General features: G+C 30.4%; 1 protein-coding gene across 1 annotated transcript; it reads left to right on the top strand.

Moving 5' to 3' along the window:
* Positions 1-730: 730 nt before the first annotated feature.
* LOC143243801 (snRNA-activating protein complex subunit 4-like) lies at positions 731-26688 on the top strand. The gene is made up of 15 exons (XM_076487473.1): positions 731-904; positions 5105-5301; positions 6542-6603; positions 7556-7717; positions 8101-8226; positions 9310-9388; positions 12576-12657; positions 13282-13389; positions 16928-17000; positions 19527-19691; positions 22603-22670; positions 23982-24064; positions 24607-24713; positions 25654-25745; positions 26349-26688. Exons 2-15 carry the CDS (start codon positions 5115-5117, stop codon positions 26539-26541), a joined length of 1587 nt encoding a protein of 528 aa, XP_076343588.1. The 5' UTR covers positions 731-904; positions 5105-5114; the 3' UTR covers positions 26542-26688.
* Positions 26689-26791: the final 103 nt, after the last annotated feature.

The raw sequence follows: 26791 nt of genomic DNA, 5'->3' as shown, positions 1-26791 counted from the left end.
TTCGTATGAAAACGAATATGAAGGAAGATCTTATATTAATTCAGCTACTAGTTTTGATAAAAAACGATTAACGAATTTCAAATACAACAGCAATATCAATAAATATATTTTTAGATAAATTTAAATAGTTTCAATAGCTACTAGTTCCTAAACTACTGTACAAAAATGTTTTTTTTTATAATAGCATAAGTTTAGCATTAATTATTATTTTCCTAAACAACAGCAATCTAAATATATTTGAAAGAATCACATTTCCTGTTTGTTTGTTTGTTTGTTTTGGAATTTCGCACAAAGCTACTCGAGGGCTATCTGTGCTAGCCGTCCCTAATTTAGCAGTGTAAGACTAGAGGGAAGGCAGCTAGTCATCACCACCTACCGCCAACTCTTGGGCTACTCTTTTACCAACGAATAGTGGAATTGACCGTCACATTATAACGCCCCCACGGCTGGGAGGGCGAGCATGTTTGGCGTGACGCAGGCGCGAACCCGCGACCCATCACATTTCCACAGCATTATAAAACTGCCAAAATAAATTGTACCACAAACAATTTTGAGGTGATTAGCAATCTTGTAAGATAGGAGAAAGAAAAAAAGGTTCTTGTAATACTTATTTGTATAATCTACCCTCTATCCCCTCCCACCCCACCTACACATATACTTTTTTGTTTTTGATAAAGTTGTGAGTGCAACAAATTAACCAGATACATTTTTACTGTATAACAAGCCGAAAGATGGCACTGCACCAGACAATTAACTGAGGTATAGTGATTTTGTTTCAAACAAGTTGAGGAAATTTTTTTTCAGAATGGAGAAAACCCAGTGCCTGGATTGGTAAAAAAAAAAAACAAGCAAATCTGGGAACATAGGGGACAAATGTGTATTTCTAAAATTTCGAACGAAAATCGTAAGTTTTTCCACGTTCCTCCATCATTGTTTTTCAACTAACTTGTAAGCATGATACGTACCGTACTCTATAGACAGTACAGTTGTTATCGTTACAATGTATTATTAAGCTTCATTTAAATCTTAAGATTTTAGTGAAGTTACAGCTTACGGTTTTACATTACAGTTTACAGTACACTGTTGTTACACTTAGGATTATTACGACAGTTTGCAGAAGTTAGCATATTAGCGTATCTTATTTACTTGTTCAGTAGTTGCGAGTAAACTACAGACTTTTAATTTTACAGTTAGAATATGAAGTGTTGCCTGTAAGTGTAACAGTTATACCTGTACTTCACAGTGTAAGAACTTCCCAAATATTTTTTTTGAACAGGTTCTTTTACTTTCTTATATAATAATATTGAACTTAATATATTTGTATAGTGTTTATCAGTTTTTGTACTTTCATTTTTTTTACTTAAAAGTTTTGCAATTCATTCTTACCAGTCATTCTATACTGAGATTTAAACTTGGTCTGTGCAGTAGTAATTATAAATTTCATATTCTTCTGTTCAAAAATTGTTTGTAATAAATACATTTAGTGTGATGTATATATCTTTATGTTTAATCAATGTTTATTAGTCACATTCTTTTAATACACTTTATAAAATTTGGCCTGGTGGTTAGGGCTCTCAACTTGTAATATGAGGGTCATAGTTTAAATTCTCATCACACCAAACATGCTTGTCCTTTCAGCCATAAGGGCATAATAATGTGATGGTCAATCCCACTATTCAGATAGAAGAATAGCCCAAGAGTTGGCAGTGAATAGTATTAACAAGTTGTCTTCCCTCTTGTCTAACACTGCTAAATTAGGGACAGCTAGTGCAGATAGCTCTGGTGTAGCTTTGTGATAAATTAAAAAAACAACAAAACTATGGAATCAACTTAGGTTTGAATTGCTGACTTTATGGGTCAAAGATGAGTCAATTGGTTTGTCGTGGTGATTCAAACTATTTTTGTATTGTTTTTTTTTATTTGTTATTTTGTGTCTTCCTACCACTTTTATTTTTACCCCCACATTCAAGTTTCTTTCTTTGTGAAGAACTAATTTTGAATTGAATTTCTTGAAATTAGACTGGTACTTTAACTTTTGAAGGGATTTTTCTGTTTTTAGATCCAGATAAATTGTTCTACTAAAATGTAGCAGATGAGTGATATTATGTCATCTTATCAAGTTTACCAATGATTATTGGAATGTTGGCTTGTTTCAGTTTATTTGGTGAAAAGTGGTTTGTCTTAAATAGCACATTTATTTTTGTTTCAACACTTTACAGTACTGGGGAAGATTCTTCAAGAAATATAAATTCAAAAGAAACTGGTATCTAGTTGAGTATTCTCATAGTTAAACTGGTATTTAGTTGATATTTTTATAGTTAATCTGTGATTTAGTTGCATATTTTTATAGTTAATCTGTGATTTAGTTGCATATTTTTATAGTTAATCTGTGATTTAGTTGAGTATTCTTATAGTTAATCTGTGATTTAGTTGAGTATTCTTATAGTTAATCTGTGATGTAGTTGAGTATTCTTATAGTTAATCTGTGATTTAGTTGAGTATTCTTATGGTTAATCTGGTATTTAGTTGAGTATTTTTATAGTTAATCTGTGATTTAGTTGCATATTTTTATAGTTAATCTGGTATTTGGTTGAGTATTTTTATAGTTAATCTGTGATTTAGTTGCATATTTTTATAGTTAATCTGTGATTTAGTTGCATATTTTTATAGTTAATCTGTGATTTAGTTGCATATTTGTATAGTTAATCTGTGATTTAGTTGCATATTTTTATAGTTAATCTGTGATTTAGTTGCATATTTTTATAGTTAATCTGTGATTTAGTTGCATATTCTTATAGTTAATCTGTGATTTAGTTGCATATTTTTATAGTTAATCTGTGATTTAGTTGCGTATTCTTATAGTTAAACTGGTATTTATTTGAGTATTCTTATAATTAAACTGGTATTTAGTTGAGTGTTCTTATAGTTAAACTGGTATTTAGTTGAGTATTCTTATAGTTACTCTGTAATTTAATTGGCTGTGCAGTGGGAATTGCAGTTTACTCCACTCTTTTTATCACTCTCAGTTGAGTCTGTTATTTTGTCTGATTTCTCCTTAATTTTCTCATCTACCTGGTATTGATTGTCTTTACTGTTTAGTTGGGTATGAATAGGAAAATTTAAAGTTTTTGTTTTCTTTTTTTCCTCTTCCATGTGGACTGTTTTTCAAATTGACTGTTTTTAGAACAAGCAGATAATGTGGAATTTTATTTAGTTCATGTAGCATTTCACATTTTGCACTTTAGAACATTGACTGTAATTTTATTCTATATAAAATGTGTGTACCAACACTATAATATTTCCATTCTTTGGATTTGTTGCATGATGTAGGTTTTAGCTGACTCTTGATGTTAAAGTTGCCTCTTCAGAAGACACAAGACTTGCCTGTCTTTTTAAGAGTACTTTTAAAAAATTATTTTGGCATTTTATTAGTTTGTAGTTCATTTCTGTTAATTAGCTTTATGTTGTTTTGTGTGTCAGGGATGTTATGGCTTAATATTTTTATGGATGATTTCTGGCCTTTGCATATAAAACCATTTCCTTATTTACATTCACCATTTTGGCAGTGTCTTGTAGATCAAAACATTTTGTTTCACTGGACTTGTGTTCAACAGGAAGAGGGAAGAAACACAGCTTCTTAAATCTTTTCAGATGAAATAATCTTGGATTCAGGTACCTACAGATACGAGATGTTGGATTTGTAACAAATTATGTTATTTCATGCTGGAAAAGCTTTTGAAGAAGAACTTGTTTATAAACTTATATTGAGATATATTGGACCTAAGTCTTACAGACTTAGAAGGTTTGTGAGCTTTTAGATTTAAGGTTTTTAAGAATGGTCTTTTCAGGTTCAGTTTTCTTCTGAGACCACTATCATCACTTTGTATTTTATCCTGTAGCAAGAAGCTAATGATGTAAATCTTGGATGTTATGATTTAAGCCCTGGTTTCATTGGTCTTACATATGCAATATATGTTTTCATTAGGCTTGATAATTTCCTGCCCTTTGATTTTATTTCATGGGCTTAGGTTTTCTTCGTTATCTGTACATTTGACTTGAGCTAATTCTTGGGTTCAGAACTGAACATATAGTCAAGGATTTCTAACCTATCACAATTTCTTATTAGTTTATAAATTCTTAGTTGCCCTGAAATCTCAGGTTTAGTTTTCTTTAATCATGGCCTGTCTGCATATATCTGGACACAGTCCATTTGTGTACTGTAATAGGTGGTTACTTTGCTGTTTCATTTTTCTCTTTCTCTTAGAATGGTGTTTCACAGCCTGAATTGTCCTGCACCCTCGTGGGTGCTTTTAAAATTCAGGGGTTAGTCAAGTTTTGATCGTTTCAGAGTTATATTTCTAAAATTAAATCATAAGAATTGACTATTGTTGCCTTAGAATTTTCATTTTGGTAAAATATTTCAATGCTCTAAAAATTTATTTTAAAGGGGCATGAGCACTTATTTGTTAAAGGGGGTTTTGTGGCAGAAGAGGGTTGGGAAACATTGCCAGAGCAAATGTTTCTGTTTTTCCCAGCATCAGGGAGTTAGAAAATACAACATGAGCATGATAAAGAGTTGTCCAGTAAAACATTTGTCATGAAAAAAGAAAACAATTTGAATGTGTCAAAAGAACTAGAAGAGTAGAATTGTATTTACCTACAAATAGCATTAAAATATGAATATTTAACCAGCAGTAAAACACCTTCTGACATACTGCACAATCAAGCACACACAGGGAACAGTCAGAGAACTCATTAAGAATTTACAGCCCCCACTGGGAGAGCAGTAAATCTGTGGATTCACAACACTAAATTTATGGGTTCAATTCCCTTGGTGGACAGAACAGATAGCCCGATGTGGCTTTGCTATAAGAAAGATGTACAGAATTTATAATATCAGCTGAACATTATTCCCAAGTTACATAATCTTTACCATATTTTGTTGTTTAGTAATTCAAAGTGCCTTTCTCTTTAAATATGAACATTTTAGAATTACTTTCTTGGCTTCCGAATAATAAAACTTAATTTTAAGTTGTATACAAATTGCATTTGTATGGATTTAAAGGGAACACATATTCATGTTTATTGTACCACATTATTTTAGTAACTCAACAATGGACGAGAGAGAGCAGATAGAGGTTGATATTGCTCAACTTCAAACATTAATTGAAGAAGATGATGATGATGAATGTGACGATCATGAAGAGTCTAACATCAACTTTCAGCAATATCCAAATTCTCATCAGTTTACTTTATCCGAGCAGACCTCAGAATGGACTCAGTCACCTCATACTTCTTCACGTATGATAAATAATGTTGTGTGATTTTTACCAGTTGCTTCTACATTCTAGTACATCAAAAAAAAAACAGTTTTGTTAATTTTCTTTTAACTCAACTGTAGAAGTATCAACTGTCATGTTTTTGTTAATTGTAAACTGTATTCCTGTTACCTTTATTGTTTTCTCTTTTTCTCTCTGTTTTTAAATATAAAATATTCCTGTGTATCGTGCTGTGTAGATAAAAGATCTATATATTTATTATAACTGTACAAATAGTGGAACTTAATAATTAACTATTGGTCCATTAATTGATTACATTCAACTAATCAATTAATTTCACATGAAACTTGGATAACTGAAATAATTGTAAGTCTCTGAGGTCAAAAGGTTGCTTTCTGCTTTATTAGTAAAAGCGTTAACACCCATACCAGCTGTCCTAAGATACACATTCAAGTGGGTTTCTCGTCATCATGAATTGTAAATCTTGATTGTGAGTGACCCTAGTATGGACCTGGAAAGGTCAAATTGTAGTGTCATAACCTTGTACAGAGTTACGTTCGATTTTCAGTGGATTACTTTAATATCAATGTATATTAATAAACTTGACATACTTTGATATTAACGTTTAGGATTTGTATTATATTTTTAACAAAATCAACTAAAACGAAAAATAGTTTGCATTAAAAATATACACAAAAGTTGCATAAATATAGCAGTTTATCATATTAGTTGCTTCTCGGATTTCCCGAGTATTTTGTATTAAACATGAAAGATTCTACCTGCTTATTTATTTGTCATTTTTAGTTGAGTTTTGTACCAAGATGCAAGATACAGATCCTACTGGCAGTAAATGGTTTTAAAAAAGTCATTATTGGATCAGACTTTGCATATGTAATGTTAGAATATCATCAAAACTCCCTATTTATGAACCAAACCTTCTGTGAATTATTAGAACTTCATTGTAGCTTACAGTTAGGTTTGTTTTTTTTAACTCCTTCCACATTTGATTAATTTGGATAAGTTAGTTTTACGTTTATTGTGTCTTTATTGTACACTACCATTAATTATTTAATTTTTTCTTTTGCATCAAAACCTCTAGTCTATGATTATAATTACCTCTGATTTCATTCATGTAATTTCATGTTTCTCGTGTAGCCACAAAAGCCTCTTTTTGTCATATTTTTTTCATGCATTTTGAAATAATGCAATTAATATTACAGATATTGTTTGTGTAATGAAAACTTTCTTGTCTATTGTTTTAGAAACATCGCAGTCTAAGGTTGGCAGTAACCAAACATCAACTGGTCAACAGAGCATTGTGCAGGTATTATCAGTGATACCTTCAATAAAACATTTTTTTTACAAGTGCTAAATCACCTTACTCTAAGGTTTATTCTATTTTTCATTGAAAATGTACATGCATTCAAATCTTATTATAGGATTTAAGCAATGCTTTAGATATTGGTGTTTCTCTTCAGTTCTGTGATCCATTGTTATTAAGAAATCTCGGAGTATTTTAAGAGTTTTAAGTTTAACCCAAGTAGACTTGTCTTCATCTACATCAGTGTTTCTACAGAAGTACATGAGCTATTCATAGACTAATTTACAGGTGAATGTACAACACTTAACAAAGGGGAAATAATAAATGTGTGATAAAACCATCAAACCCTTATCTATCTTTCAAATATTTATCAAGCCTTCCCTTAAATTAACTACATCTGAAGACAACCTATTCCAAAATTTAACAATGGCCATTTTTCTTTTTTTCCATAACACTGTTGAGGTTATTCCCATCCAAATTACACTTGTAATAATGATGTCCAGTGTGCATTATATAGCATTTTTTTATAATTTAAAACCATCTCCCCTTTGTTTGCCAAATGCATAAAATCTTTTTGTAAAGCAATATCATTCTTTTCACAGCCAGCAACAAACAAAATTTTATGATTTAAATATTTATTGACCATTGCATCATAAGCTTTGTTGATATAAATCAAAAAGAGAAAAGATCTTAGTGTTGGACCCCGAGTTACACCACTCATAACTTTAATCCAGTTTGAACAAACATCATTTATAATAACTCCCTGGTATCTTTCATCCAGTCAGTTTTCTATTCAACGAGCCAATTTATCAATTGTAATTGATCTCACAGCGGCTAGCCACAAGGCTCTTTCTTTCTTATTTTTAAAGCTTATTTGAGCTTTATTTCTGTAACATTTTATATGAATATTTTGTATCACTGGCTGGCACAGTAATTAGAAATCTTTAATTCACAGTATGAAGACGATAGGTCAGAACTGTTGTCTGAGAGAAGTAGCATGTTTACAAGTGATGGGAATTTAGAAACTTGTCTAGCCCTAAACCTGGCTTACCAAGAAATCACACAAGAAATGATAGATGAACTTGTACTTTTGCTAGAAAACAACAGAACAAAACAAGTAAGTGGAGCTGAATGAAATGGATAAATGTATGTATTTGTAAACAGATCACTGACACCTAAAGATAAAAATATGAAAAGTTTGTTGAGAGCTGAAAAACGTACTGTGAGAGAATGAATGAAGACTGTTTTATCTCTTAGAAACAAAAAATTAAGTATTGTATATTATTAGATAACTCAACCTTATAATTCTATTTGGAAAAAAGTTTGAATAATTTGAAAATTACAGTTGATTAGAATGTAAATTCACAGCATATATAAGCACTAACTGAATAGTGTACTATTTGAGTCTATAATTCGTTGAAATAACTTTTAGAAAATTATTATAAAGACATACATTAAGTATGCTTTTGAAATACCAAACACTCGCGTGGCTTGTTTCAGAGGATTCTTCAAGACGAGATGAAAGATTCCATGAAGAAAGGACAGCAGTCTGCAGAAGGGAGGACTTTTCGTGATCGCTCGTCTGTCTTATTTTTTGCACCTTATTTCAAAGACAGTACAGGAAAGGTCGGTGTTTACATTTGTTTTGTTTAGGTTGCATTTTTAATATTACGTTACATTAACAGGTAAGATTCAAAAGTGCTCGTTAACATGAAGTTATGTATACATTCTAGATAAACTTTACATGTCATCAATACATCACAGATGTGTATCAGGTCAGAATAAGTTAATTTGGTTGGTTTTGTTATAAAATTATAGAATATATCTTTCAGTAGAAGCCAGATTTTTACTTTATTAACATTTTGATAGTTCTAAAACAGTGAACAACTCTTCCACACTAATATTACATCTTCATAGTTTAACTACTCTTTATTCCCTGTAGTAACTGATTATTTTAGGTTTTAATTCTCTGCAAGCTTGTTAGTACTTAAATTTAATGATTTATAATTTGATGTGATTTATAATTTTGTTTTGCCTGTACGACCTAACATTTTATCTCGTCAGCATGGTCAGTTTTATCAGTTCTTGTATTTTTTGCAGCGATTTATTGTCCACCATACAGTAAAGGTCTTGTTTATGCATAAAACAAATTATGGAACATTTCAATTTGATTTACAAGCAGATTACAGTTAGTATTGTTGTTATGAGTTTTATATTTTATTCGGAAGGACTGAAAAAGCTGACATAGTTTTCCGGGTTGGTAGTTTTTCGTACCTACCTTTAAAGAAATTGATTTTTGAATTACATTGTATTAAACTTTTGTACCTGTTTTAACTGTCTTTTCTAGAAAGTTCTTTTACCACAGTGTTGATATCATAGTAAAATGTGAACAATTATTTTTCTAAAAGCATCTTTTTTTGCAGTTTGAATTACAAGGAATTCCATTAATTATATATATATATATATATATATTTCTATATTACCAATATATTTTTTATTAAAATTTAAAAACCATGCAGTGCAACCTGTTTAAATGAATTTTTTTCTGCTGTGCATATTTTTGTGTAAACATTATTTGTAGTTTTATCATTTGTATATTTTATTTGTGATAGTTTCTGATTGTGTTGTTGAAATATTAACAGATTATTTAAGTAGGAAAAGTATAAACTTAACGGTCAGTAGCTGATATTTAAATTACTTTCTTATCAGTGTGCACCTCCTAATGAAGACACTTTAATAAAAAAAGCAAATAAAGAAATGACAGCATATCTGCACCCATCTCGACCATGTAAGTTGTTTTTTTAATGTATTTGTTATTTAATACAACAGTTTGACATAAGTCAAATCATAATCATTTATCCTAAAAAGTGTACCTTGAAATGTTTGTTGGTAGTATGAACCAGTCCACAGTGATAAGCCACATAAATGGGATTAACCATAAAGTTAACATGCATAAAATGCACATGTCAATAACTGATTCCAAATAGGGCATTGGCAGTTAGGCCTACTGTTTTGACAAATAATCGCAACTCCATAGTCCATCAAGTAAGTGAATATTATTGCTGAGTTAAATTTAAAATTAGAGAGAATGGGTCGATTTAATTGATTTAAATTGGCATTACAATATAATCAATTTGTATTATTTTCCTATCATCCTTTGGATGATTCACTTCTTTTCCTGTAGATGTCAGCACCTCATGCAATTTATTTATTACAGGATAGACAGGATTCATATCTTTAAAAATAAAATTATTGGAAAGCTGAGGTTTGGAGGTTTCTGAAGACAATTGTTAACTGACACTGTTATAAAAGTTGTGAAAACATAAATGAACTGTTTACAAAAGATGTTCTCAGATAGTAAAGTTGCATCCAAGTTCTCTTATGGAAAGAAAAAGTGTACATATATGATTTGTTTTGGATTGGCTCTTGTAAATCAAGTCACATTTGTATGAAAAGCTTGAAAAAGATGGACTTTGTACTGTTATAAGTTGAATCCTTAAATGGTAAAAACGAGAAGGATTAATTTGATGTGCACTTTTAGTATTTGACTTGGAAAACAAATCTTGGTTTGACCAGATTTCTGTATTTCTTGACCTCACATTGGCTGCTGATCTCTTAAGCAATTTCTTACATGTGCCAGAAGAGCTTAATCTTAGTAACCTTCTGCAAATATGGATGGACAGTCCAAGTTTAAAGGGTCATTCTGTGACTAGTTAGAACCAGTTAAAAACTACAAATTCAGACCCATCTTTAGAATCAGCATTTGGTCTTGTGGTCTCCATGCAGTCCATGGGGCTCTTTGTCCTGTTTTACATGTCTCTGATTGGGATTTAGAAGCAATATTTAAATCGTGTTCTACCTTTACAAAGATTCTTCAGCAGGATAGGAAGACTTTGGAAATAAAGTACCGGATCTCATACATATGCACTGAAATTTTGTTCTATCTGATGGGTACAAAATGTACCTGTTTCACAAGGGGCAACTGAAATTTAATTTTCCAAACATACACCAGAACATTTGAAGCTAAGTCAGTCTCTCACACAGCACCAAAAAAACTCAAGAATTTAATATTTTGAAATCTGCAACAAGTTATATCCTTACTGTTTCAAAGTTACCATTTCATATTTCAGTATCTGAAAATCTCTTTCCATTTCTGATGAAATATTAGACTGACCACCCTGTACTGCCTTTTGTCAGCTGTGGTTGTGAGACTGTGATTAAAAAAAAAAAAAGTTCTGAAAGGGGTTATAAAACATTATATGCTACCTACCAAAGCACTACACTTTAAATGATTCAAAATTAACTTAAACAACATGAGAAACATCTATTTGGCCAGTCCTGTTGATGTCAGTTTTTGTTCAACAGAAGATATGAAAATATTGATTACCATAGAAAAGGCAACTCCAAGAGATGAGCTTGCATTTCTCAGTGAATGTTTGTTTGTCTGTTTTGATCCGTTTAATTGAGGAATTTTTAGTGAAGAGTCCCTTAACATACTCATGATGTTACCTGTTTTTCTTTCCTAAAAATTATCTCGAAGATAAGCCTCCTTTTAAGTATGTACTGTACATTTTTGTCATTTTGAAACATCTCAAATCAAAAGAATATGACCCCTTGATCAGATAGTATGACTTCTTTTCATCTCAGGTTGTGAAGTAAAATTCACACATCTTCAAGGATTTTGACTTCAAAACTAAAGAGCCACGATGTTTTTTATTCAAACACACGGGCTAAGCTACAGGTAACAAGTCCTTATGGTACATTATCAAACTCATTTTGATAATCATGGTCAAGCAGCTGTTCATAGGTGCTTTTCTGTGAAAGAAAGGTTAATGCTTCAAAACATGAAAGATGTTGCCCTTGTTTGTCAGCAGTTAATCTATGATTGCATGCAGTCATATGGAAATATTCTGGAAGTTTCTTTGTCAAAGGAACTGTTTACTCTCACTCCGAGTGGTAAACAGAAATATAACCAATACCTCAGTCAACTGAGGGAAGTGGTTGAGGTGAAGACAAAAGGCACAGAAAAGGAAATCTCTCCTAGAAGATGTTGCAAAACTTAAATCTAAATGCCAAAGGTTAGAAAAAGTTATAGTATCCTTAATTGAGGCTGTAGATGTTCTTACTGACAAGGCCAAAAAACAGAACAGTACGAGTGATTTGGCAAAATCGAATAGTTTTTCAGGAAAATGGCTAAATAAAAATTTTAGAATTAAACATTTTGCTTGAAGAAATTTCAAAATGGCGAGAAAAGTCAAAAAATTGTTAATCTATGTCCTATCATTGTGTTTCACATGATGTCACATATATATTTACTTTTACATAATACATACAAAGTAGACAATTAATGTGGACTACATGATTTATTTCGTGTATATATTTGATCTCAAAAATCAATTTTGAGGGCTGTAGAAAGTTTTTGAAAAATTAGTGGAAATCTGATTCACTGAAGGTCTAGAAACCTACCGTAGCTGTCAAGTTGGTAAATAGTTAGGTACTGTTAGACTTACATAAATTTTTAGTTGTTCTTGCTGTTCGTTCATGATTCATTATAAATGAAGGTGTTTTGATATCCACTCAATCAATAGGCAAACATTCAGTTGTCACAAAAAAGAATTTAAATTAATTTTTTGTTCTATCCAGTTGCTTAATGTAAAACCAGTTAAGTTGGTTTTAATTAAGTAAAAATTTTCATCTATTAAGCATTTTTATGATTTATTTGATTTTCACTTGAAAAAAAAGAATAAAAGATATAAGACATTTAAATTAAAAACAAATACTCAGCAACGTTATGGCAAGATTAAAGTTTAAGTTTTAAATATTTGGTTAGAAACTATTATACATTTACATTATTTAAGGGAAATTATAAGTATGAACTTCGTTAATATCGGGGCTTGCTATATTCAGTGGGACTTCAGATTTTAGTAGATTACTATTTTTTGATATAATCAACTTTGATGATTTGTTTTTTTAAGGGAGCAAAGAGGACAGAAAACAGTTACTCTCAGTCGTAACTGAAAATGCAAGAGAACTGGCAATGGAGCAGGTAATGACCAGGTGAGAAAGTCAACATTTCCAATAATAGGGTTAGCTAGCATTTACAAGGCTTTGTTCAGTTACAATCAAGTTTGCTGCCAAACAAAAGTCTGTAAGTGACGTACCAAGTAACAACATTTCTACAAATTGATATATAAATACTTGAATAAATTTCTTAATGCTATATTTGATGGGAAACTGTCATAATTGAAATCTTAAGTATCTCTCATAGTCAGATCTGAACACATTATAACTGGAGTTGTGTTAGTTTGGCTTAAATACGGGAACTGTCATTGTGTTTAGAACTGCATCAAAAGAATAATACAAAATAATAGATGAAATTAACAGGAAGTAAATTACTGGGTAAACATGGTTTTATTTTGCTTCATGTAATTAATGCTGCTCACCACTTTAAAAGTGCAAAACTGCTTAATTAATTAAGCATTACTGTACCTATAAAATGTATGCCATGGGTCTTCAAAATTAAACCTTAGGGAAAAACAGACATTTATCATTTGTTTATCACTGATATCATTTGTTTGTCTGCTGTTTAGTAGAGTTACGTGAGCTATAATCGAGGAAGTAATATTTTCTGTTCAGTCTGCTGCTGTTTTTCTTGTGTTTTAACAAACTTTTATAATCCAGGAAGGATATTTTGAGTGAGAAAATTCTCCAGGGTAACTTAAACCAAGTGAAGTCAGATGAAATTGAAGAAAAGCTGAAAGAAACAGAAGAAGAAATTAAAAGGATTAAGTTAGTGGCTGTAACGTATCTTTTAATTCTGATAGATATTTCTAAAAGTATAGACATTTAATCATTGTTTTATGGATCTTAGTTATTTCATTTGGAGATTTACATTTGTATATCAAACAGTTGTGGGAATTATTAAGAACATTATTTTCTCTGTTACTTACACAGAGTTGTTAATCTTTAGAGAATTAAAGGTTTTTGTGACAAAACATTTTTTACTGTTGAAAAGCATGTTAAACCTTGAAAGATCCAAACTTAACTTTATGTAAACTATTGTATCAAAAACTTAAATTAAAGCCATTTTATTAATACGTACTAAACAGTATTTTTATTTTGTAAAGAAATATCCAGGATAATTTTAATAACATGTTAGAAAGTGGGCTGCTCATGAGAAAATGTTAAGAAACATAATGAAAAGTATGTGAAAGGTACATAGAGCTCAGTGGAATTGAGTAATTGTTCATCTCATTAATTGAATGTACTCAAATTAGTAATAATTGGAAACATTAATTGATTAATTTTTAAGCTTCAACAGTAAAACCAATTATGAAAAATAGATTTGAATTATTACTTGAATGATTAGAATAATCAGAGATGTCGATGGCCAAAAATGCTGATTTCGATTAATTGTTTATTTTAATTTATACTTATTGGTGCTTATAAATAATTGAATTATTGGCCCAGCTCAACAGTCTGGTATAGTTTCACTAGTAACATTTGTATGATATTAGAAATTTCCTCAGTTTTTCTCTTAATACGTGTTGTAGAATTTACAGCTGAAAAAAGGTAGAAAATGATATAATATTTTTTTTATCTGTTGTTAATAGTTTAACTTGATTAATAAGAAGAAAATCTACCATTTGTTACTTTTTTGTGTGATTAGTAGCTGAATATTTTACAAAGGTGTGTGTATGTAACCTGAACCATCAATAAGATTCATTTGTTGGTATGTATAAGAAAATGCCAACTTTTTCCTTTTCTCTTATTAATTTCTTTTACTGGTTTCATGACTTCAAAAGTCACTCTTCAGATAGTAGTTTTACTGAGAATTTATAATAAAAAACACATACAAATATTGTACACGGTGTTGATAAATTATTCACCCCATTATAAGACTTTATAAATTCTCTATTATATGAGCTATCTTAAAACAGTTTAAAGAAATTTTTGTTTCAAGTAAACCACCACAGTTCAGTGAACCAGAATTCAGTAAACACCCACGTGAGCCCCATTGGTAGCACCCAGAACATCAAGGTGATAGATGTTTTAATTCCAAACATTAACAAGTATGTCTTGTGTCAATGTTTGGTGAAATAAAGAAAAAAATGTCTTGTTGTGTTATTAATTGCTGCAAACCATTTTAAGATATCCTATAATAAAGAATTCATAAAGGCCTATAATGGGGTGAATAGTTCATGAACACCCTATATTTCAACTAAACATAAATTATCTAAATTAAACAGATGTACCTTAACAAATGTACAAACATATAATACAGTCCATTACAAATGTTTTAAAATGAATAAAATTATTCAGTAAGATATGTTACATTCTTATAATTTGTTATATGAAATCTTACAAAACATTAAAAAAAACCAATAACAAATAAATTTTGTTTTTTATTAGTAACTGTAGTGTAAACTGTAGTGAATTATATATTGGTGAAGCAGATAATTTAAGATGTAGGATATATTTACATAAATTCCATTTCAGATGCTGTGAAAAAAGCACATTATATGCCAGTAAACATTGTAATAAATATATTCTGAGAAAATATAAAGTTCTAAAAGAACCATATTTTCATGTTTTGGGGAAAGGTAATGTGAAATATAAAAGATTATATTTCTTAAAATATTTTACAAATTTTGGTGCCATTTTATGTAGATGGCAGTAAGTGGGCAGAAGTAATTGGTTGTGTAAAGTTAGTAGGAATTGTGAAAACATGGAAACAGTTACTAAAACTTACACTAAAACAAACGTGAGTGGAAGTTTGAAAGTTCAGAATAAATAAATTAGAATAGTGTTTTAATCTAAAAGAAAGGTATATTGACTAATGTTATTTATTTTTGAACATTTGTTATAGTACTAAGTTTGCACATGAATTGTGTTGTGTTTGTACATTTGTTATAATATTAAGTTTGTACATGAACTGTGTTATATGTTTGTACATTTGTTAACGTATATCTGTTTAATTTAGATAATTTATGTTGAGTTGAAAGGTGATATTTGGATGTTTTTGTAATAGATTCTCAGTGAAACCAAAGTCACAAAACTGGTAGGAGAAATTAATAAAAGAAAATGAATAAAAAGTCTCGTATTCCAGTGTTTTCTTTTATAAAGATATATATATAATTAGACTTGTAGAGAAAAATTACCTTTAAACATTTGGTAATAATTTATTTACATGTTGATGTTTTGAACACTTGGTCAGAACAAGCCAAGAGATGTTGCCAAGTAAATATATTGCTACCACAGTTTTTAAAATATGATACTTCTCTAATAGTTGACCTTTATTTTATCACCTTCATGTTTTCCACTAGTGTGTGTGTGTGTCTAATACATATAAATCTGTACATGCATACGTGATAGGAGTTGATGTAATTATTGTTTATATATATGTGCAATATTTTAGTTAAATAATACATTTTAATTAAGTTGCATAAACAAATTCATGAGAAAGGACTGGATTAAAACAGCAAATCCAAACCTCTGACTAATTATATTAGTTTGTTATAACTTAAAAAACAAACCGAAAAACAAAAATAAATGAAAAATGCTGCTCTAATTGAAGAGCTCCCAGGTTACAAACTGTAATGTGAGATTATAAAATGTACTCTAGGTTGTGGAGGTTACTGAGAAGTAGGACCCACATTGTGGTGGGGATACACCGTTTATCAGTCTCAACTTCCATTTGCCAGTCTCACATAAGAAATAAGAGTAGCAATAGATATAGGAAATATAAATAAGGAGAGTAGGATGTGAGTGCTCAAACCCATTAAGTCTCGCATCTATATCACCCTTCATTGCCTGCAGACAATTATGGTAAAGGTGACTGCTTTCTAAAATAAAGCTTTCCAAAATAAAGAAAAATTAATTAAAATAAAAGCAAGAATAAGAAAATAAGGTACTACCATTTGGGGATAAGTAAGTTGAAAACTTACCTCTTGAAGTCAGCATTCCAGCTCCCAATATGGTAGAAAGGCACTAACTGATAGTGCAGAAGACGAATTATACTAGTATGAAGCATCCCATCCATGTGCAATTATTTTTATATATATAAAATTATTACATCAACCCTATGTATACACATAACTACATAACAGGAATTGATGTAATTATTAATTAAATATTATTTCTAATTTTCATTGTAAATAATCATTGTTGAAAAGACTAGTTGGTTTCACAGTATCCTTATATATAAAAGTAGCCAGTGATCTCAGTGTAAGAAGTGTTTAATTTTTAATTCAGCAAGTGAAACTTTGTATGTTTTATAGTCACATTTGATGTTTTAAATCGTACTTATTGTTAAACTTGTTTGTAGAAAAATGTCGATTCACGATCTTCTGTCGCGGGTGGGAAATCGTTTGGATTGGATGAAAATTTCCACCACTAATGTAAGTGCATGTTTTAGTGTTAGCAAACTAACTATTCTTTCTGCTTTCTATATAATCTAATCCTAAGTAAAAAACAGTTGATACTTGTACTGATTTATTTATGAGCTTCAGGATAGAAAAATAAGTTACAAAACCTATTTTAGCAAATTAGTTTTTAATTTATTTTCCTCAAAAAACATATTATCCTGCATTCTTTTTAGTCAATACTCAGTTCTTTCTCTATTATTCTTCATTGGCTAAGTACAAACAGAGAATGTTTTTATCTGTAATGACTTGAGAATGAACACAAATATTTATAATATCAATTGGCAATTTAATTTGATTGTGATTATTTGGTTTTCCTGACCTCAGTTGTGAACAAAGTTTAGAAAACTGAATTTCGTGCCTAAAGTATAGGTTGAAACAGTAGTAAGTTTACACCTAGTCAAAGGTTTTGTCCTAAATCTGGGACCATAAAAATTTGTTATTCAGTTCATTTTAACCCAAGGTTAGAGTAATACATGTTTTGTGCTAAATTACTTGTGTTTGTGATCATAATTTTTTAGCATGAAAGATGCTTGATAATGCAGCTGGTTTAAAATGATAGTTTTGTATAATTAAAGTATCTTATGTTAGTCTTACTTTATCTATGGAAAGCGAGAAAATGGTAGTTTTAGGGAACATATATTGTTTAGTAAATTTGGTTCCATTCTTTTCCAAGTATGTAAATGTTATGATTGACTTTTAAGCTATTTCTTGCTTTGTTTGATGTTAAATATTAAAAAAACAGTAAGTATAAAAGAAAAATATTGTCATCCACTTTTAGTTACTCTCCAAATATCCACACGTATTAATTTTAAGTGTTTTAGTACAATGAAAAACATTCCTGAAACGCTAGATCTATGAATATTAGTCAAAAGACAGTTGGCTTATTTACGTTATTAAATATTCATTGTTAATTATTGAATACAAAGTTAAAGTTATAATTCTCTGGTGAACACTACCGTTTTATTAAAAGCATGTTAATTTCAATGAAAAATATAATTTTGTTGAACTTGAACCATAAGTAGGAAAATAGCATAATATTCTCAAGATTCTGATAAAAACTAATGTGATATTTCACTGAGTTAATATGGCATTTCCAGGTGCAAATTCTGATTTAACTCTGAAACCTCACGTTCCATCTTTATCAGATTTTGAGAATATGTTGTGTAGCTTCCTGACTTCTAGGTTAAGTTTTAAGATACCTCAGTAATTTTGTGATAAACTATGATCTTATTGGACTTCAGATAATAAACATGGGTATAATCATTTTCTGTAAAAATAAATAAATGAAATAATATATTGAGCTTGTAATTTGGGTGATTTTCAGTTAACCCTTTTGTAACGGGCTTGGCATAACATACACAAGTTTTTATACACATTTGCATGCTTTAAATATTTCACTATAACTTTTGATACAGTATGTGTATCTTCACAAAATGCGATAGACTTTTAGTAAAGATTACAAGTATTTTGTACACAAAAAATTAGTTTTTAATGAAACATTTTAACAAAGATTTATTTGCAAAGATACCAAATCTGTTTTGTTACTAGTCTGAGTGTAAAGTGATTTTATGTTATGATTAAGAAAATTATTCTTCGTCCAAAAAATCTCAAATGTCATTTGTATAATCTCTGAAACCTTGTAAATACAATTCAAATTTTAGTTTTTAGTAAGACTTTATATTGTATTTTTTGAACCCCTAATGTTGTGGGGTCTGTCACTTGACCAACTTTGTAACTATCATAAAAAAATTAGGAAATAAGTATAAATTGTTTTTTTCATGCCACAATGACTACATATTTTAACATGAATACAAATGTTTAGCCTTGGTAATTAGTCTCATAACTATATATTCACTTAAATATTATTTTTATTACATTGACCTCCCAGTCATGTCTAGCTAACATTACAATACCTGCACTGATGCACTGCACATGCACTCGTGAAGTATCCAGTAATATAAAACTGATCTTTAGCCTATATGAAGTGACCCTGTCTTGACTGTGTTTAAATGGACTAGTATTTTGTAATATACAGAAACATTTCAGTTATTATATATATGTGTATAAATGTATGTTTATATATTATTACTATTTAGAAATAAATTATTAAACTTATTTTTCATAAAATATAGAGCAATAAATCAAGAAGTAAAGCAAACAATTATCTCTTTTTGCTATGACCTTTGAACTCGGTTGCTGCTAGACACAGGTTGCCAACCCTTTGGAAATTTTGTAGGTAAAGGATATCAAACAATTTTTTTTTAGGTTTTGTATATACAGTTGAATAACCAAAAAAATATATAAATAACTACAATGATACTGTAGAATTCTAAGAGGTTGTCAGAGAAAGTTGTTATAGTAACAATATATTGAAGACATGAAGTATTTGTTCATGCTGTTGCAAGAAATAAAATAAAAAAATGATTCATAAATCTCAAGCTAGTATAAACAAATGAAAATCTAACATATGAGTTTCTATTATGAAAATAATTTTTGCAGTTGGAGGGTTTGCGAACACCAGAAGCTTGTGAACTAATGTGGACCAATGTAGTCCATCCAGCTATAAGGAAGGATAAATGGACAAAAGCAGAGGACCAGAGACTTCAAATGATTGCTGCAAAGTGGGGAGAGAGAAACTGGGATGAGATTGCTAAAGATCTTCATGTGAGTTGGAAGTATTATGTCATGAAATGATTACACAAAAACTGAGAGATGAATATCATATTGAGGGCATTTAACCCAATTTTTAAATTGCTTAGCACTTGGAAACAATCTCAGCCAAATATTTTCATATAAAAGTATAAAATGACCTATATTATCTTTTTGTAAATAACTGGTACCCAAGTTCATTCAAAATGGCCTTGTGTGGTCAGGTAGTTTAGGTACTCAACTCGTAACCTGAAGGTCTCGGGTTTGAATCCCCGTTACACCAAACATGTTCATCTTTTCAGCTGTGGGAGCGTTATAATGTGACGGTCAGTTTCACTATTTGTTGGTAAAAGAGCAGCCCAAGAGTTTGCAGTGGGTGGTGATGACTTGCTGCCTTTCCTCTGGTTTTACACTGCTAAATTAGGGACGGCTAGTGCAGATAGCCCTTGTGTACCTTTGTGCGAAATTCAAAACAAACCAAACCAATCATTGAAAACACTTCTGGGTATTTTAATAAAAATAAAAATGGTAACAAGTGTAATATTTTTATATTTAGCATTTTTAGTTCAATGTTTTAGCAATAAACGTGTTTTCTTTTAACATTAAAATAATGATTTACCTTCACTGAGGACTTGAGTTTTGGGATAATACTGATTGTTACTTTAAATGAGGTATGTTATAATAGTAGTAGTTTAATAGTAAAATCTGTATGAATAAGTTTTAAATTATATTATACAATATAATTAGTCAAGCACTTTAATGTACAGTCTAATACTCTGTCTTCTTTTATAAATTAAATTTTTATTTCAGTCAGAGTATAACTTATGTTCTGTGCATGTAATTTACTCGGTTGCTAGTTAATATTAATGATCGGATTGCTTTTATTAAAAATGGTCCTCAATGAATGATATCTACTTTTGTATTGGTGTAAATTTTTGCAGTAAGTCATGTTCAGGTGATTGATATATGAAAAACATGACAGAATAACACGTTTTTTGTTACAGCTCTTTCTATTCTATTGTAATTATTACATTTTCATCAACTGAGCTTTCTCCACTAGCTCAAAACATAATCAGTGGTTTAAATAATTCAAAAACTTTGAGTACTAAATAGATGTAGTTTAAAAATAAGGCTTCAAATTCTGTTGACATAGTAATGTGGTTCTATAAAAAATTACTAAAATAAGTGTATGTTTGATGTGCTCCACAAGTAATTAAAGCCATGAGGTTATCAAAAGTTTCCCTTCCCATTAGTACAGAGTAATTACAACAATCTCCTTCCATATCTTTCTTTGTATATAAAATGGTTGGATAGGTTATACATAGGCCCTTGAATGTTTTGTTCTGGAAATCCTTCCAAAATAATTGTTGTTGTTTTTTTGTCATGGCCGTGGGAAAGTCTTTAGATTTCTGTTTCTGTATAAAAACAAATGTTTGGTTATTAGAATTGTTTGTGTACTAGGTTCACCATCGTGATATTCACAGTTCACTTTACCCGAGACTGTTGAAACTCTTGCTGAAAGGTGCATCTAAGGTACGGAAAAACAAATTTAGACCTTGAGAATCTCGAAAGTTTGAGATTGGGTCCTGAAGTTTTCTTTTGTCAAGTCTGGGTGTTTTTCTGTATAATCCAAAACATGAAACTGTGGTGAGTTTTATAAGTGTTAAGTTACATTACCTAATTCCTAAGGCAATTTGCATCTCTGTGCTAGCTGGAGTATTTTGTTGGTTGTAGTGTAATGTTTTACGGTGAGTATTTACATGTAGTTTACTGTTGGTTAGGGCTGACGATTCGTGGTATTCACTAATTGGTTAATCAATGACCCCAGTTATCAGTTACATTTTATTACTTGATTAATTCAATGTTCCTCAAACCATAGTACTTACATGCAAAAAAAAAAGATGTTTGTGGGTGCTGACAGCTGCTTGCTTTCCCTCTGTATAATTAAAATCAAGAGTGGGGGAGTGGATGCTGCCTGCAAGTTTATGTCCTTCTAGTCAATAGTTTAAAAGTGGTGGTAGATAGCCATAGTAGCTGTGCTATAATATAGACAGAGCTAGAATGTCTAGTGGTATTATCTTGGCTATTTGAATAGTTGGAGTACTTGGAAATGTTAATAATTGGAAACTCAAATGTTGATTATTTATATGGCAGTTCAGCTAATCAGTTACTGGGATAATCATAAACCATAGTATTGATTAGTTCCATGATTTGGTATAATTAGAATTTAATTAATTAAATCACCCAGCTCTATCTAATACACATACAAGTACTCCAGTTCTTTACTGTTGTTTAATACACATACAAGTACTCCATTTCTGTACTTAAATGCTGGTTAATTTTGGTTATTTCCAGGTGGCAGTCAAAGTAAACCATTTAAAAATTCTTGTTGGTTTCTTAATTGAACACCATTAGTTTCAGGTAATGTACCAAAATACATTTCACAAAAACATGGCTCGGCATGTCCAAGTGGTTAAGGCACTCAACTCGAAATCCGAGGGTTGCAAGGTTGAATCCCTGTCACACCAAACATGCTCGCCCTTTCAACTGTGGGGGCATTATAATGTGACAGTCAATCCCAGTATTCATTGGTAAAAGAGTAGCCCAAGAGCTGGTGGTGGGTGGTGATGACTAGCTGCCTTCCCTCTAGTCTTACACTGCTAAGTTAGGGATGGCTAGCACAGATAGCCATTGTGTAGCTTTGTGCAAGATTCAAAACAAACCAAACCAATCGCAAAAACATGAGTAAAAGTAAAAAACCCAAGAGAAATGTTTTTTTACATTATTTTCATAATACATGCAGTATAGAGAGCTAACAAGATGAGATAGTAATACATTTCTTAATTAACTATTAGTTTGGAAAATTAGATTTTCAGCCATAGGTTATGAAAGGAGAAATGTAGTTTCAAACATTTTCTTATTCCAGAGCAACAGAACAGCATTTCAATGTATGGAGAGATACCAGAGTAAACAAAACCCTCAGCTACAGAAAGGGTAAGTTTTCTCAATAGATACATCATCTCTGTGTTATCTTTAGTAGGGCTTAGTTAGTAAATTTTATGACATCTTGGAAGTTTATTAGCCCTTAACAGAATAAAGAAATCATAAGTTTGCCTCAAACTCAATAATAAGATATTTAGTAATATGAAAAGAAACAAAATAAACATGTTACTCACTTAGAATTTATAAAAATTTTAATGTTTAATCAAGAAGAGTCTTAAATCTGTTAAAATTCAAGATATCTGGTCATAATTCTACCTAAAAGCTAAAGATTATGCTGTAGACTAGTGTCTGAGGTTAGAGTTGGTGTGTTGTTTCTTTGTAGTCACATAATTACCGTATAAAATAGATAAAAAATAAACTTTAAGATGTCATTGGTATCAAATTTTATTTGTTGCTTGTTTGATTTTATTTCAAGTGGGTTGCTGTCTTTTGCTATTTATTCATAGTATGGTGGATGCCAGTTTTACTCTTTTGATGTTTCTGTTATTGGTTCACTCCACACCACACCTGATCTTTGTGTCAACTTTACAAGAGTGTTCCTAACCCTTTGCTTTTCTCCCAAATATAAAAATAAAAGTTAAAGCTCTGAAAGTTCGATTGTGTGACCTTGTTGAAAAGGGCTTGATCTAAAGTACATCTGTGTGCTTGCTAAATTTGCACTGATCTGAAAAAAACTTAATGTCTTTATGTGTCATGTCATTGACAAAAAGTGCTGCATTTGATAAATATCTGTCTGATTTTGAAACCGTGGTTACAGTTGCTTATCTTTAGTATATTATTATATAGTAATAAGACTATGTTTATAAGCTGTAAACTCTGACAGTAACAGTAAATTTTAAGATAAAACTGACTTTTCAGTTTCTGTGAGAATGTTTATGAAATACAATGGTATATTACTGCCTTGTGCATGAGACATTGTAACCCATCACATTAATCAATGTCAAATCAAAGCTTTAGATTGTGTGCTGATTCATTGAAACATTTTTTTCAGCATAAAATTACATTTAGAGGATTAGTTAATAACTCTTTCAGCACCAATTTATTTTTGTATAAAAAGTGTTTACTTATTTTGTATGTCATTTAAAACAGGTTAGAAATATCACTGTGTGAACTTGTCTTTAAGTGTATTTATAGATCCTTCTCTGCTTGTTTTCAAGTGTAATTCTGTTTCCTTCTGTGTGTATGTTTTTATGTGTATTTCTATTGCCTTCTCTTAAATGCTTTTTATAAACATGCTTACTGTATGAAGTAGAGAAATAGTAAAACATTTATTATTATGTCTGTATTTTATTATCAATGTAGTGTATGGACTAAAGGTGAGGATAGCCTTTTGTTTGAAGTTGTCATGTCTTGTAAGGTTGGAGATTTCATTCCTTGGCCTCAAGGTTAGTCAGTCATTCATTTGTGAAGAATGAAGTATTTCTTATGTTTTATATAGCACCAAATTATAGTTGCACAAACAGTTTTATTTTTTTTATATATTAATCAGTTCTTATAAAAACTTAATGTTTTACTTTTAGAATAATGAATTTGTTTTGTTTTTTGCAACTATGTAAGGAGAGTAGTGGTATCACGTTTCTTTTATATTTAATCAAATCATGAACAGTGTAAGGAAGTAGTATAGTGTAGACCTGTGTCAACATAAATCAACTTTCAGCCAGTTGTAATACGATTGTAATTTAACAATCCAGTTAATATGTTGTTAACATACTACCATAATTTGAATTACTTTCCTTTTTTCTTTTATGGAGTTGATACTTTATATTAGTTCCTAAGTATGTAAATGTTTACTATGTGAAATTTATTATGATTTTAATTCTACTACATGTTTTATGCTGTTTTTATCTTAAAGTTTACTCTCCCTGTAATTTTTTGTTGTACAATGTTTCATGGTTTACCCTATTCTACATTTTTTAATTTACCCTAGTTGCATACTATGTCGAAGACAGAAGTACTCAGCAGTGTAAGTACAGGTGGACAAACGCTCTTGACCCAATGATCAAACGAGGGAAGTGGTCAAAAGAAGAAGACACTGTAAGTCTTATAAGCATCTGTACAGATATTAGTTTACGTACTTGTTTATTGTGTGTATTTAAATTTCTTGGATTATTAATACTTTATCATCTCTTGATGCGATATGATCTACATTTTGCAACAGTTTTAAGAAAATTTAATTTTAGTATGATTTTATACCAGTAAATAAAAGATATTTCTATCATTAAAAAATATATTAAAATTAGTCGTTTCAGTTTGAAATATTAATTAGCCAGCTGTATATTTTAATGAACTTATGAACACCTTAGAATGTTCATAATTTTTTGAAACTTTGTGAAGTACAAGTTAACCTCATAATGTGAAAAAGAAAAGAAAACCTAATTGGTGAAAACCTGGAATTTATGAATAGAATTAGTTATGTGAAATGCTGTTAAAGAGGGAAAATGTGTACAACTTTATTTCTGTTTTGGCAAGAAATTCCTCTGTGGTTAGGTAGATATTAGAAGGTAGCTATATACTGTGTATGTGAGTCTTATTTTTGTTCTTTCAAGTTGTATACTGGTCTTTTTTAATTATTTAATATTCATTCACCAATTTAAACTGATTTCCAAGCAGATGATTTGGATTGGTCGAGAGGGTTATATTTACACATTTGTTAATTCAGTACCAATTTTGTTCTTAAGCAGAACTCTAATAGATTACTGAAATCAGTAGATTTTAGCATTTTAAAATCTTTGAGAAGCTTCTAAACAGTTATTAAAGATTTGATGTAGTCATGATTAAATTATCTATGTCAGTAAAACTTGTTTAGTTTTCATAATGTTTTTGTATTTCTCTGTATATTTATATCTCATAAAATTTTAATATATGTTTGATGTATTTCTACAATATTGTACATATTGTTGTTATCTGTTGGTTTTAAATGTACTAAAATTTTGTAATGTTAATGACAGATTTGATTTTATAATTTTATTCACAGATGCTGTTAGCTGCTGTTGCCAGACATGGTGAAAATTGGATGAAAATTTCTAAATATTTCCCTGGTAGAAATAACTATCAATGTAGAGAAAGGTGACTTATTTGTTACAACTACAATATGAAGTACTTTGGGAGAAGTAACTTAAGTACTTGTGGAAACTCACTTTTTGTGTTACAAATATGGGTCTAAAATTTGTAATAAAAATAATGGGGGTATGTTTTCAAAATTTCTCTTAATTTATCCATTTCAGATTCAAAATTAGAGTCGTGTAAACATGGAACAGATCTGTTGTTTTGCTTCCATAAGTGACTTCTCAAAGAGACTTTTGTTCAATACCAGATCTCATTAGTTAGGCTGGATTATGAGATACAAAGTACAAAAAGTTTTCTGAAATACTGTCTATATTTGTTGTGTAATACTTTAAAAGTTATGGTTAAATGCCAAAAGCTAAAAAAACATTAGAAACTAATAGTCCTAAAATTTGTTGATTACACTGGGGAACACTTTTTCAGTAACTTTGAGTTGCATTGGATATCTTAACTGATTCTGAAGGAGTTTTAGGCGCTGATTTCAAATCTGAAATTAGTTTTTCTCTACACGCTCTACTTTGTATGCAATTTGAGGTTAATGAAATTGTACAAATGTGAACTTGCGTAAACCATGTATAAGCATTTTCACGTCCATTTTTTGAACAGCCACCTTGATAAGTTCCCTGACAACCTGGGGGCTGTGAGTGACGAACAAGGAGAACGATTCCACCAAGACCTAAAGGTCATGGAAGAACGCTACCAAGGGCGCTGGGACAAAAGTATGATGGCTGACTACTGCTGGAGCATTAAACGAGATTGTCCAGATGAAGTGTACAAACACAAATTCCTACCTGAATAAAATACACAAACAAATTGATAAGCTATTCCTATAATTTCCTATAATAACGAAAAATTAAAAAATAAATAAAAATGTCAAATTGCATAAAATCTGTAGCTTGCAGACAAAAACCGACTTCAGATTTGAAATCAACACACTCAAATTGACTATAGAAAGGTCTTTTTTTAAATGCAACAAAATGAGTGTTCCCCAGTGTTATCTCTTAATTTGTCCATTTTGAATTGAAAATCACTGGCACATAAACATGGCA

Source organism: Tachypleus tridentatus, chromosome 2 (genome assembly GCF_004210375.1).
Source record: "Tachypleus tridentatus isolate NWPU-2018 chromosome 2, ASM421037v1, whole genome shotgun sequence".
Classification (NCBI taxonomy): Eukaryota; Metazoa; Arthropoda; class Merostomata; order Xiphosura; family Limulidae; genus Tachypleus; species Tachypleus tridentatus.
Note: the sequence above shows the minus strand (reverse complement) of the source record. Positions and strands in the feature narration are given on the sequence as shown.

Bases quoted from the DNA above. Each gene is read 5' to 3' on its own strand.
- LOC143243801 (XM_076487473.1), top strand. From the start codon at position 5,115: ATGGACGAGAGAGAGCAGATAGAGGTTGATATTGCTCAACTTCAAACA. The intron at 19,692-22,602 runs GTGAGTTGGAAG...TTCTTATTCCAG, and splicing joins AGATTGCTAAAGATCTTCAT to AGCAACAGAACAGCATTTCA. The intron at 22,671-23,981 runs GTAAGTTTTCTC...TTATCAATGTAG, and splicing joins AACCCTCAGCTACAGAAAGG to TGTATGGACTAAAGGTGAGG.